The sequence below is a fragment of the Malaya genurostris genome, chromosome 3 (genome assembly GCF_030247185.1).
Source record: "Malaya genurostris strain Urasoe2022 chromosome 3, Malgen_1.1, whole genome shotgun sequence".
Lineage (NCBI taxonomy): Eukaryota > Metazoa > Arthropoda > Insecta > Diptera > Culicidae > Malaya > Malaya genurostris.
In genome coordinates this window covers 270,823,730-270,838,698 of record NC_080572.1, presented here as the reverse complement: position 1 = coordinate 270,838,698, position 14,969 = coordinate 270,823,730, and the positions used below count along the sequence as shown (strand labels likewise).

At 37.6% G+C, this 14,969-nt stretch overlaps 1 protein-coding gene across 1 annotated transcript; it reads left to right on the top strand.

The window, feature by feature from the left end:
• The first annotated feature begins 373 nt into the window (after window positions 1-373).
• LOC131434331 (odorant receptor 67d-like) lies at window positions 374-14,213 on the top strand. Its single transcript, XM_058600999.1, has 4 exons — window positions 374-431; window positions 12,744-13,420; window positions 13,840-13,929; window positions 14,004-14,213. The coding sequence occupies exons 1-4, from the start codon at window positions 374-376 to the stop codon at window positions 14,211-14,213; spliced, it is 1,035 nt and encodes a 344-aa protein (XP_058456982.1).
• The last annotated feature ends 756 nt before the right edge of the window (window positions 14,214-14,969 follow it).

The following is a 14,969-nucleotide window of genomic DNA, read 5'->3' as shown; positions in this document are numbered from 1 at the left end:
AATCAGAGCAATCATCATTAAATCTTCATCAGAAAAATCAGACATTTTGAAAACTATTAAATCACTAAACTGCCGGAACTGAAACGGCACGGAAGGGTTCCGACAAAAAACACTGACGGCACACTGAAAGCACTTTCACCGTGCCGTCACGGAACAGAACCGGAACGGATATGTGTGAATAGTGAACGTTGCAGTGTAAACAGGAGGGAGGGCTGCCGTGAGCGATACAGTGTGTATGCGTGAGGCGGGTGTGGCCCACCCTGAGCCGTGAGAAGGCCCTTTGTTCCCTACGGTCTGGTCGATCAGTCCATCGAATCAACTCCCCCTTGATTTTGGAGAGGTATCCTCCGGATGATCTCCAATGTCCTAAGAGATGTTCTCGGAGCCTTTCCCGGAAGCTGGTAATCAGATCTGCGGAGGAGACCTCCGATGTAAGTCGTGGTGACAGTCTGCCCATGGCCGCCAGCCCATCTGCTTTCTCGTTTCCCGGGATCCCACTGTGTCCAGGGATCCAACACACTGTGATTTGGTTGTTACTGTATGTTTGGATCGCCTGGACAAACGGGTGTCTGGATCTTTCGGCCTCCAAGGCGACACTGCCAAGTTATTCAGCACTTCGCTTACAGAACTTTTCTCACATAAAACATATTTTTACACGCAAACAATAGGAAAATAATCGATTTTATCGAGTTCCGTTTTCCGTGGATGGCTACTACTGTTTATGAATATAATTGCCTCTTGTTTTTTTTGCTGTGAACGGCGCATAAATCAAATCAACAAACTGCTCCCAGTGTCTGAGAAATTCAAGACAATAAAATTGCCCAGTAACAGAACTCCTGGATAATTATTGTGATAACCAGTGCTGTAAATCTTCATTCAATTCAACTGAAATCGAATGTGTGCCCACATACGGACGATCACTCTACTGCAGTAAACTTCACATTCTAACACACAACCTCCGCCGTCGCACCGAATGGGCATCATCCCGTGCTTCGTTCGTTTCTCTTTCTATCGGAGCTCAGTTTTATCACTGTCAGTTTTTCTATTCAAGTAACAAAATATCTCTTACAATTGACTGAGAATGAAAGAACGGCTTTCAAGTGAGGTTCATGTAAACATTCGAATTGGTTCAAAATAACGGATGAAACGTAAACCAGTCATGATAACTGAAATAGCAATTACATAATAAACATAAACTAATTGTTCTCTCTTTCAGTTTTCGTTTTTGATATTTCGAAAAACATCTCGGTACATTTCAAACAGTCGAAATTATCAGTTCTAACTTGCTGGTGACAATTGAAAACTCAAATGAGAACCTCCATCCTCTATTTATCATTATGGTCAGAGAGAGTTTGGTGTTATCGAGTTGATGTTTATGCCTATTCAGTCGCACTTGCTCACTATCAACAGTGAAGACGACGAACACAATGAAACAGGTAGACTACTTGGCACTACAAACTGAACTAGCATAACTTCAAGTGACTAGGTACGGTTATTCAATTGACGATGAATTCTGGGAGCTCCCGCAACAAAAGTAAAATGAACGAGAAGGGATATGCTGATAGTCAACGGCCATAAATTTCATTTTCATCTAATAATATTCGATTGAAATGAAGATTTACCGCACTCGTAATAACACGTTCACAGTCAATTAGGCGGGGCTAACGAGATGATTATTCGAAGGCGAAGTAGGTCGATCATTTAGCCACAGTCACTGTTGAACCGATTTAAGGGACGGGCACAGATAACAGATATACAGGCTCGAACAAAATTTTTCAAAATCCTGTGTAAATTTCAAATTTGCTGTACGTTGGAAACACTACTGCCACCTACTCGACTGTTCGCCGCGATCTTTCGAAACGTTCCACTGCGTTCCACTGCGTTCCACTGCGTTCCGGAACGATAACAAAACCCACCTGCCTGTTATAGAAATATTCCAACTAAAACAATTTTAACACTTATCACACGATTTCCCTAAGTGTTGAAGACAATTTTATTTCCATGTCACATAAATCACACGAGAATTCGATCGGAATAAAACAAAAATAAACTTGTCATTTTAACCAACAGCAAAACAAAAATTTAGCGTAAAGTGAATGTTACACCCAAAATTGTGGCTCATGTGAAAGCGGCACCCAAATAGTGGTGACACCTCGTGTCGATCGTGGTGACATCTGCAAGTGTTCGCCACGCTGATTGAGCAAATTTTACACACAGTTCATATGTGAGCCTGTATATCTGTTATCTGTGGGACGGGTAAGGTCTAACACTTTAATATTAAAAAAAATCAAACTGAAACGTTGGGGTTTAGAAAAACTTCCACTCTAACTTTGCTGCTTTGATTTGTTCTCTTCTGATTAGTCTGCGCTGATATACAGTGGACACCGCGAGTCATGATTTTTAAGAAGTGCCCTCAAAAATACCTCTTCACCGACTTATTTCTCAATATTTTTCTACACAAAAATCACCAAATGAGGTTCGAATGATGCTTTTTAACATGCAAAACATTTGGATTTATTTAGTTGAACGATAGTTCTGAAAAAAAAAAATCGCAAAAATGATTATTTTTTCATTGTTTAGACCAGGGGTTCCCAAAGCGGTCGATATAGACCCCTTTGGGACGATATCCTTTTTGCGGGGGTCGACAAAAACGAAAACTGACTATGGGGGTCGACGAGGTCTAGAAATCGACCCCCTATTGTTTAATACAAATTGTTATTTAAAATATTTACGCTGAAAAAGTTTTGTTCATTTGACCATCGACAGAAATTGGTACGTATTTTACATCAATATTAAAAAAGTAAGAAATTTAATTTCCAGAGTGAGCGATTCTGCTACTCCTGCTTGGAACTAATTGTTTTTTTTCTTCTGTCTAGCGCACAAAAAGAAATTATTGAAGACCAGTTGAAGCATAAGCGTGATGAGTATTGAAAACTTAATTATTTTCAATTACATTTCCGATGGCATGGGAAAGAATGATATTATTTTCGATTTATTAATTTTAGTTGGTTTGACGTAAAGCCGCCATAACTAAGTTCAGTTTTGCAATGACTGAGTGGAAATATATATTGGAACAGCCAAATGAATGAAAAACTAACAGAAAAGATGATTTGTTGGAAAAAGATACGCTCAGAGACAGGACTCGAACCTGCGTTCTCATACATTCCTTGCATACGCGCTACCATTTCGCCACTCTGAACCTTGTTATAGATACTGCTCTAAAACGCAGTCAGACATGGTAGAACGTACATCGAACATGATCTACAACCTGACCGTCACCCGATCGATACCATACATCCAAACATCTTCTCTGTCCATCAAACATTAGTCGCTTTATACCTATTTTCCGCTCAAGCGCTGAGTGGGAGAGTGTATTTATAATCGCTCGTCGCCTTCTTTACTGGTGCCAGTCGCTGGCTGGACATCGTCATAGAGTTTTACACTGGAAAATAGAAGAACTCGATCGGCATTCGATTCGTACGAAAATTGCGTTTGAAAAAAGTTTAGCGGATTTTTTTGTACCGCACTGTTTTGACACTTGCGATCCCAACCGACCCTGTAGTGCCCCCAAATGTATACATAGGCAAATTTTTCTTTTGCTACACACTGCCGAGAAAATTTGATTAGTGAATGTTTTCTGTATCTCTCTTTCTATCTCGTTGAATGCTTGTCTGGCTGATTCTCGATGAAATTATTATTATTTAAATAATGGGAAACTTTGCTGGAATCGTAATTCCTGCTAGCTGCTCAGAGTAAAGCGCACGGCGAAATTCCGGTGATTGAAATGTAAATGGGGAGTGAATGTCAGAAAGTTTTTTTTTCTCCCGGCAACGATTCGAGTTGGAGTTGAGCTTGGATGTTATTTGTGTGTGTGTTTTTTCTGTACTCGCCGGCTGTGATAGGAGATAACAATTTTAAGCCCGAACAACTGCGCCCTCATTTTGCTTTGCGCTCTGTGTGCTAACTGAGTGAGACGGGAAAGTTTGTTCGAACGTATGAATTATTGATAAGTTTCTTGTAATATGGTAATCGGCTTTTTCAAGGTAGGTGTAGTTCGGACAATGCCGGTAAACACTGCGACTAAGGGGAGTGGTTTTGCTGAGCCAGGTTCCAATGTAGTTGCGCGCCAAGGAACATAAATCTGAGCAAGACGCTTTGTTGGGAAAAAATGTTCAGAAAAGTGTTTAATATCGTCGAGAATTCTACAATTTGGTCCTCCTGAATACCAGAAATGAATCTCGTAAAGGATTTTGATAGTTTTTTTTTTCTCTGAAATATTGGGATAAATGAAATATTGAAATATATGAGCGATTGCGTCATCATCCAGCTGTTGGTTGTTCGCATTCGAAAAAATACACCGAAATGTGAGCGACGCAGAAAAATCAATTAATTGACCATTCTAATGGTTTCCCAAAGGACTATTAGAATTATTCTTCTTTGTAATATGCAAATCGGAAGTTAAAATAATCCGTATAGAAAAAATCTATTAAAATAATCAGCATAGTGAACCATTCGCAATACGAACTGCGCATCAAACGAATGCAAATGAAACCAACATTCAGTTGATTTGAGTTCAAGAAAAAATCACCGAGCAGTGTTTAATATGGGAGAAAATTCCACAATATGGCACCTTTAGGGACTAGAAACGAAGCCCAATTAACATTATGACAGATTCATATCGGAAATCTTTCATGAAGCAAGCTATCTTTGCAAAAGATTGATGAAAGCTTCAACATGTCCGAATGGTCCTTTTCAATACTACAAATCTGAAACGGTCAAACGGTATCAAATCAATTGCTATCTATACGCATCTCGAACGTAGTCCTACGTCAATCTTGCGGTTATGTCTTAGGAGTTACCTACTCCAAGTTTTTATTTTATTTTATTTGGAGCAGGGAGAATCCCTCTTTTGGTAAGTTAATATCAAACTTCACTATGTTTAAAGTAGGCATAAAACATGGAGTGGTTAGTACAACATTAAAAATATGCGAATGATAATTGAAATGGTGTGCAAGCATGGCTTTTATCACATCAAAGAACGCTCACTAGCAACTCTCCACACGATTCAATCAGTACCATCAAAGTGAGACGGATATCATCTCAGCAACAAAAACCGGCATGGTTAATTTAACATAGAATGGACACCAGTGCGAGAGCGAATTTCTCTCGATGACCTATCTGAGCATCACGGGTTAGCACGCTGCTTTAGAGCAACAAACAGTCGTTTATTCTCGTTTTGCGATCCGATTATAAACGGGCAATGGATAATTGCGGTAGAATCATTGAACTATTGCCGCTTATTCTAACTTTGCGCATATAATCTTAATATAAGTTGTGTCTATGAAAATGTCTGTGAATGTTCCACACAAGGGTTTTGAAATATTGTAATCTAGTATGAGAATCATCAAGTCGAATCATCGATTCGATTTTCTGCGATAATTGTCAACTTGAGATTCTCTGTCGGTAAATTTCACACAGCGCCGATCATTGCAAAACTGTATCTATTTTGGTAAGGGCCATGCAATACTGAAAGTATGAGGTGGGGCGAAGAAATATAGAAAAATTCTCGCATTGATATGCAGCGAGTTCTTGTAGCATCATCTACCAGATTAATATCGTCAACATATACAATGTATACAATGTAGAGAAATATCGAGTTGCTCTCTGTCAAATTATTGACAATCGCCAACACTGCGGGCGTGGCAACATAGTAGTTCAACTAGATCTGCCAGGATCTGAGACGAATAGTTTGATTCTACTTTAGCGACCTGTTCGTCAATTGCGATGAAGCGAGTTTTTTCTAACCTCCCCTTCGAGAAGATTAATTATATTACGTAATTAAATACAACATCTTTTTAGCGATTAAAGTTGAACTTCTGTGGTGTACTAACGGTTTAATTTCAACTGCTTTAAAGTTACGATGCGAAGACGAAAAGTGTATTCGGCAGATGCTCATTTCACTTTCTCGATTTAACGTTCTGTTCTGTCTTCGTTACTTGAAAATTGTGTCAGGATAATCAGCATCATCACTACCTTCAAATCCGTGCTTGATTTCTACGACGTGATAATTTTCTTCCAATTTATGCACTTTACTGATCTGAACGGATGGAAGATCAATCAGTTGAAACAGTCAGGATGTGAGACGACAATTGCAATATTGCAATTTTCTGATCTGAGATTTTTCCGTGTTTGGATACAGCGGCTTAACAAATAGTGACATACACGAATTATGGTTAGATGTCCTGAACTCAGGTGCGTACCCAGAAGAGTTTTGCGGAGGGGGTTTCAGAACATTATGATTGAATTCCATACGCATGGGAATATGTATATAGTCACTTAAAAGTAAAGTAAAGAGGATAAAGTCGCCGGAGGGCCGAATGTCATATACCAATGTGTATGTGTGTGTGTCTGTATGTGTGTTGTCAACTAAGAGGTCGAGATCTCAGAGATGGCTGGACCAATTTTGATCAAATTAGTCGCAAATGAAAGGTCTCCCCGTCACCCAGAACGCTATTGAATGGTTTTGAGATCGGATGTTTACTTTTTGAGTTATACGAAGTTTTATGTCAAAAGTATCTGTCACATTTGACCTTGAAAACAGAATATGTTTCCAGATTTAGATTTCGCTCGGTAATACCTATCCAACAAGCCATAGATTGTTAAAATCCGTTTATTTTTAACGGAGATATCGATATTTTTGTGTAAGCCTTATTCCAGTAGAAGGAATTTTGAGCGCTGTATGAAAAAGCAATGCTTGGGAGCAACATAAAACACGATTTTTTATACTGTTACATATAATTGTTTCTAAGTACCAAAAAGACTGTGTACATCATCCTTTTTTATGACAATTTGCCTCGGACCAATTTTAGCACGGTTCATTTTTGGCAACATAATCTTTCGAATATGGCATATGTAAACCAGATGATACCAGCATTATCGAGTTGGAAGTAATTCCATAATTATATTGATTTAAACTATTTACAGCAATAAATGCTGGAAGAACATGACTTCCATATACCATACGACTCAGTTCGTCGAGATCAGCAAATGCGTGTGTGACAAATAATTTCACTCAATTTTCTCGGAGATGGCTAAACCGTTTTCTACAAACTCAGATTCATATGAAAAGTCGTATACTCCCAAACAAGGTTCCTGAATTACGTTTGGATCCGACTTCTGATTGCGGAACCACAGGATGATATGTGAAACGAAATTAAAATAATGCAATTAACTTTTCTCGTAGATGGCTGAACCGATCTAAGATTCAAATGAGAGGTCTTAAAATCCTATAAAACCTCTCACTTTTTAGTCAGATCCGACTTCTGGTTTAGAAAATGCAGGGTGATTAGTATAAAAATGTCCATTTCACATAAATTAATCAGGTTTATCGGGTTTGCAAATTTGAATAGTCGATTACCAAATAAATTTATTTCAGTTTGAGCGGTATTCGTTTTTGGATTCGGAATGTACCCCAAATTTTAATTCGCACTACAATTTCTCAAAGATATCTACACACTGCTCAGGTGAATTCAACTGATTTCGGCTACACCGATTTTAGAATTCCGGTTCCAGTATCGAATCGATTTTCAAAGCTCAATCATTTTCTCAAAAAAGACTAAATCGAACTTCAAAAACAAATATTACAGGACTTAAGGTCCCACACAAAATTGGTGAATTTTATCCGATTCTGGAATTACAGATGATGAGTATATAAATTTCATGTAAATTGTTTTGCGTAATAATTCATGGCCTTTCGAATCATTTTGGGCTATGCTAATTCCTGAATACCGGCTCTGGAAGTACCATAAATAATGACGAAAAACTCTAAAGTGGAACTTACTTCGACATCTCATGGAGTGTTCAATCGATTGTCACACGCTAAGATTGAAATTCGATATGTTTTGCAGTTTCGGCATTACAGGGTAATGAGTGATTAAAATCTCAATTTGCCGTTTAAAACGACGATAATTAAAATAATGTCATGAGAACTAAAACACCTAAGAATATCCATGCAAAAACACATGCGTATTGATAAAAAAAGGTATCATCTCACTGCTAGGTGGATTAATCACGTGTTTTTTAAACAGTTGATGAAAAATGAAGGAGCCGACAAAGAAGTATTATACTGAATCAAATTCTCAATTAAAATACAGAAAAGCTTCCAGAATCGGAAACCGAGAGCCAGCATAACCGGAATCGGTTTGTTTAGTTGTCTATTGACAATGGTAAACGATTGGAGTAGTTTTGAGGCCAGTGTAGAATTTTTTCAGGTGTTTTGTTTCGCAGATTTAAATGACGGTATCAAATTTTGAACACACTTCACCTTATGATTGTGGAACCAGAAGTCGGATCCGGATGAAATTTGGAAGTTTTGTGTAGGACCATGAGACCTTTCATTTAAGAACTTTATTTTTGTTCAAATCGGTCACGCCATCTCTGAGAAAAGGGAAGAAGTAATTTGAAATAAGATATTTTTTCACTAATTACCCTGTAATTCCGAAATCGAAATTTTTTTTAAAGCCAAAAGTCTTAGAATTGCATTAAACGTCAAGATTTAGTATCATCTCAAAACAATTTTTCTTGTTTGGAAAAATCGACTTTCTGAGACTTTTTTAAATGTATGAAAAAATGAATTGAACAAACCTTGGGCTCGTTTGAAAGCTACTGACGGGTCATTGATCAAGTTCGAAGATCAAATAGCTGAGACTTTTGGCTCCGGAGATATAATTGTATAAGTGACGTAGCCGACAAAAAGCGTTGTATTTGAACGCGCTCAATTTTCTCAGAGATGACTGAACCGATTTTAACAAACTTGGGCTCGTTTGAAAGCTAATTTCATCATGCAATTCTAAGCCTTTTGGCATCAAATTTTTTTTTTCGATTTCGAAAATTCCATGTACTCCCCCCTATGGTGATTTTTCAAGATATATGAAAATTCCACTAAGTGGACTAAGAAGGCTTTTTTTAGATTACCATCACTGTTCTCATACAAATAGGCAACGCAAATGTCAAGCACTAGTTTGGAAAAATGATGCGGACTGTGTGACAAAAACTCTGAAGCATGTTTCTGTAAACTACTCGAATCAATCTGAATCAATTGGTGTCAAAAATGAGCCCAAATAATTGTCAGAAAGTATTAAATAAAATGATTAGAAATATTTTCATGTGACTGTTTTGAAGAAAGAGAAAGGCATTATCACACCAGTAGGTGGATTAAGAAGGGTTTTTTTTGTACATTAAATAGCATATAGCCACTTTGCTCAACCATCATACATTAATCTAAACTATCTTTCACAGAGGACTAGACTTTTTTATCAATTATTTGCAAATTTGCTGTTGATGTTCTCAAAATAAGTCCATTTTTCGAACAAAAAAAATACTGAAAAAATTACTAATCGAATTTTACACTAAAATATCTTATAAACTTAAAGTCGAATTAAATGATTATGACTTTCAGTTTAGTTTAGTTTTTTTCATTGAAACATACATTCAGTATGAGCAGGAAAAAGTTTTTGTTTTAATTTTTTTCCTTAAATGTGTCCGTCTTGTAATGTATGGTTGTTTGGTAGGGAACTTAATCGCCTATTTCGGAACAAAAGGGTGTAGCCGGGTTTGCATATAAAAACTGACCCCGAATAGAAATTAAATTGATATAACCTGTTTGGTAGGATTAGTATTGGAGATGAATTTCCCAAAACTTTCACCGTTTAACTGCCATATTTGTGGAGTTAGGATGGTTCTTCTGATTTTCATTTTATTTCAATTTTTCAAAAACATCTTTAGTAACAAAATAAAAAAAACGGGAATATTTGAGGTGTTATGGGAAATTTCTCCGATATTTTCAAAATTTATCGAAATCAATCGAAAAACCATGCGTCTCCATCAAATTATCATCAGATGGAGACGCATGGTATTTAGTTCTGAAATCATACACCACTCACCTTCGGAACTAAATGCAATGCGTTTTCACCTACAACTTGAGTTCAGGTCGTGAGTATTGAAGTAGTTAATAATGACCGCACGCCTGACACGATTTATCTAGCAATAATGTAAGAAATGAACTAGTGAACATGTGTGTCAGCTGACGGTTGAACTTTTTTTTTACTTGAAATACATTTAAAAAGAATCTGAAAAAATCAGAAAAGTTTTCTTTAACACCTTAAATATTCCTTATTTTCAATTATTTGCTGAAGAAGTTTTTGATAAATTAAGGTAGCGCTTCGCAGTGTCACGGGAGTTCGCTGCCTATCCCGGGGTTTCACGCACTTTACCCAAAATTGTGATAAAACGGGGAAGAAAACGGAAATTCCAAGAACATACGATTCTAGATAATTAATTTTTCTATCGATTCGTATATAAATTGTGCCTGATAAACGTTTTTATCGGAAGATTTCTGGCGAGTTATGAAAATAAATGAGTTTTTCCTTATTCTTTCGCACGCACACAATGTCAACGCATGCATTGGGGTGTGCAAAATGCCACATGCGGTAGACGCTAACAACATTCCTTTTGTTTTTGTTGTCCGTTCTCTCTGCGTTATATAGATATCATAATATAGATGAGTAGAAAATGTAAGTAAGTGTTACTACTTTGTAAAATAATTTCTATTCATGTTTCAGTAGAACCAGAAATCAGTAATGATTTCCATCGTTACTAGCTTTGACGCTTTGTTGAAAACGTAGCACATCCCTACTTATGCGAGTTGTTTATAGAGAGAAAAGGAAAGAAGAAAACAAAATGTTTTACAAAACTCGCACGAAATCTCGCGAAAGAAAAGCTTTCTAACTGATATTTTTCGTCAAATGCATAGTAAAATCATTTACCTACAATCGTATGTTTTTAATTTTTTGTGAATCGGGTTAGTATTGGAGAAATTCGCAATTTAGGGTGAAATTTCGACGACAAAGCAAGAAAAAGCAGTGAGTTGTCTCGCTTCGGCCTGACCACGGCGAAGCGCTACCCTGAAATAAAATGAAAATCAGAAGAACCACCCTAAATCCACAAATATTCCAGTTAAAGGGTCAATGTTTTGGGAAATTCATCGCCAATACAAATCCTACCAAACAGCTACCAAAGTTCAAAAAATCTTGTGATTTTACATTTCATAAGATGCACATAAATCGAGCGTTTTTTAGATGACACTGAGTCTCGACGTTTTATGCAGTTTTAAGAGTTTCGGCATCAAAAAAATTTTCGATGTAAGAAATTTCTTGTATGGTGCTTTTTCAAGATCGAAAATTTTCAAACCTTAACCGCCGGGCAGCGCCCCTTACGCATGTCCGATTTAGCTCAAATTTTGCATGAAGACATTTTTCGATTTGCTTAAACTTTTGTGCGTTAGCGTTTTACGAAATTAGAGGTGATCCCAAAATATTGGCACCTTTATATAAGAGCGGTAAAAATCAACGTGTTTTATCGGTTACGTCACTTATACCATCATATCTCTGGAACCAAAATTCCCAACCATTTGATCTTTGAACTTGATCAATGGCCCGATAGTAGCTTTCAAACAAACATAAGTTTGTTAAAATCAGTTCAGCCATCTCTGAGAGAATTAAGCGTGTTCAAATATCTTCTATGCACACACATTCACACATACACACACACATTATCCGATCTCGCCGAGCTGAGTCGAATGGTAATGGTAACACTATGGATCTCCGAGCCTCCGTTCGAAAGTCGGTTTTTCCAGCAATTCTAATACCTTTCTATAGAGAAAGGCAAAAACAAAAGATCGATAACAGCAGCGCGATTTGAACAAAGAAACATTAGATCAAAAGCTCACCGGTTACTCGACTGAACCACAGAAGCACTTATCTGTTTGTTGAATAATTGATACATATAAATCTGTGCAGCGGCCTTTGGTACCGGAGTGCAAATTTCACTCGTAGCATGTAAAATTCTGTGCGAGTGGAATATTGCGTGATTTGAAAAATTAAGTAGTTATGAATTGTATGGTTTGTTTAATTATGTCCCCTGTAAAATTCATATTTTTTTCTGTTAGAGTTTGTCAATTTGGGGGCATTTTTTAAATGCAAGCCCGGCTACACTCTATCAATAGATTTTTAATGCTTAAAATCAAATTTTCCGTTGTAGAACTCGATTAGAAATTTTTTTCAGTATTTTTACCTAAGACTTTGACTGATTTTGTGGAAATTACTAGTATAACACTTTTTTTGGATTTATCGGAAAAGGTACTGGCAAACATTTATTCGAGTTGGTGCAAAATTTGTCATAAGGAAGAGTTTTCATAACACATTTTTTTTCGGCGACATAAATGAATTATGATTAGGATGTACTGAACAAGAGAAATTTGATGACATATCGATCCCAAATCGCTTATTTGATTTGATTCAGATTTCATCAAGAACAAAATGGTTTTGTTTGCAAAGTTTCGAAAGCAATTCTTGCTTCGAGCCAGTATCGATTGATGCGGATCCTCCTGTTATTGTTGGAATGTAGTGTGTAATTTCCTCCGACCAATCCCTGCCAGAAGAAAATTACTATCCACACCGACATTTGTTTGGTTTCCCAGGAATGGAGGCTTTCGCTAAACATAGTATGAACCCTTCCAGAATGTTTCATATGATTAGCAAATCTAAATTCCAATATACGTACTCGCGAATGGCCTAGAAGACATCAGTTCGACACAGTATTTGAAGTGATCGGTACCGTCGCGAAAATGAGTTTCCTCAACCGGTTGCAACGATTTAGATTGTACAGACACTGTTTTACAAATCCAGCCGAGTTTGCTGCGGAATTGATTGCGATACCGACCAAGGCGGCCAAACTACACGGTTCTCACATTTTCAGTAGTGGCTACTCTGCAACAAATCGGTTCGTGGTCGTGTCCTCGTGTTACATGATGTTATTCTGCACTATGACCTTCATCACGGCCTACGAAATGCGCAACGACTCCGAAGGTTTAATCTACGCCCTGGCGACATTCGGAACCGGAATCCAATGCCTTGGTAAACTTGGCACCTTGCTCTATTTCCGAAAGAATCTCTACTGGATGCACAGTTACACATTGGATCTCTACAAAGAGGAATGCAATCCACGCACGAAGACCATGTTGATGAGTAGAGTGTTTCTGTTAAGTGTCATATTGAAAACGATGCTGCTGGGCTACATACTTACCGGTGTGGTGATGTCTGGGGCACCAATTTACTTTTCCTGGAAGCTCGGGGAAAAGATTCTGCCATTTGGATTCTTTCTGCCGTATGTAAATCACGATACTTGGAGCGGCTATTTGTTGAACTACGTGATTCATGCTTGGGGTACCTCGTATGCCGTTTCCGCTTCATTCAGCGGAGATGGCGTCTGCGTCATTCTTTTGATGAGCTCCTTCATTCAGATTGATCTCCTGATAGCTTCGTTGAAGGAAGTGAACCAACAGATTGAGGCCAATGGCAAAGATGTAGGAAAATTGCTTGAAAAACTCATTCAACGGCATCAGGAACATTTGCAGTACTGACCGGTCAATTGATTAGCAATGAAACGGAGTTTGATTGAATTTTTTTTATACTAGGTTTTTACGGAATGCGGAGGACACATTTTGCTCTAACTTCTTACTAACCTTCTCCAGTCTTGCAACAGTTCTTGTGCTGTCTTTCTATGCAGTTTTGGTGGCAAGTATCGTAGTATCTCTGCACAGCTAACCAATTAGCACTAATATTGATATTAAAATAGTCTTGTAGGGATAGAAAATTACTATTTCTGGTTCGATGATTCCGTATCTTTTGCGAAAAGTCATATTTAAATTGGTTCCCGTGAACCAGTTCAAGCCAAAAGTTCATAAAATCGCCAACTAATTGCGTTCTGCTCTCACATTTTCAGCTCTCCTGGTACCAAGGATACGTATTCATAGGCTTCGTAAGCTATCAGCTTCTGTTTTGCTGTTTTATGGGAACAGTACAGGAAATGAAGGTTGTTGAAACTCTTTCAGAATACAAAAAAAAAAAAACAAACAAAAAACGCAACTAATGAATCGAATTTTGCAGAACGAACAACTGGAGCGAGAAATTTACAATCTCACGTGGTACAAACTTCCGATCAGTCAGCAGAAGTCACTGCTACTGATGCTCCAGCGGGCGCAGAATCCTGTTCCTCTTACGCTCATATTCGGCGATCTAAACATGCCGACGTTTCTGCAGATTTATAAAACAATTTACAGTGTTTTCGCTATGTTACTGAGAGTACAGGAGGAGTAGAGAGAGAGAGAGAGAGAGAGAGAGAATGAGCATCCTAGTTAACCCTTGATAGATCTTCAACTCACGACGTTTTTCTTCGCACCATAACCGTTTCACCTTGAAAATTCTTTCGTGCACTTCGCAATTGCAATAAAGCACTGCTTGAGGATTATTTTTACTATGTTTTATTTATAGAAAAAAAAAACAAGCCATGCTATCTCAGCTCAACTACTGTTAATTGAACAAACTGTTGAATCCAGCTCGGGAAATAGCTTCTGTTACACCAACCAGAACTACTCAATAAAATACCTTCATCAACGAAACCACACCACAAAGTCAAGGTTGACTAAAAGTGAATTAGCACATACAAGATGAGCTGTTATTCGTGATTCAATAAGCTTAAGAAGGTCATTAATTACAACTCTTTTGTCAGAATTTAAATGTTACAGCGTTGTATGGGTACATTTCTCCAGTTTGAGCGAAATGTCAAATCTTCCGCCTTTGATGGAGAACCTATTGGAAACAAAATTAGCGCAATTCTTTTCATAATTTTCAGATATGACTAAATCAAATTGAACAATATTAGACTCGTTTGAAAACTACTGTGGGGCCATCGATCAAGTTTAAAGAACAAATGCCTGTCGCTTCTGGTTCCGAAGATATGATAGTGTAAGTGATGTAACTGCACAGTTTTCTCAAAAATGGCTGAGCTGATTTAAACAAGCGTTGAAAGCTTCTATTGAATTGTGGATGAAGTTCGAAATCCAATTGGTTGTC

Bases quoted from the DNA above. Each gene is read 5' to 3' on its own strand.
- LOC131434331 (XM_058600999.1), top strand. From the start codon at position 374: ATGTTCTCGGAGCCTTTCCCGGAAGCTGGTAATCAGATCTGCGGAGGA. The intron at 432-12,743 runs GTAAGTCGTGGT...TTACAAATCCAG, and splicing joins CTGCGGAGGAGACCTCCGAT to CCGAGTTTGCTGCGGAATTG. The intron at 13,930-14,003 runs GTTGTTGAAACT...CGAATTTTGCAG, and splicing joins GAACAGTACAGGAAATGAAG to AACGAACAACTGGAGCGAGA.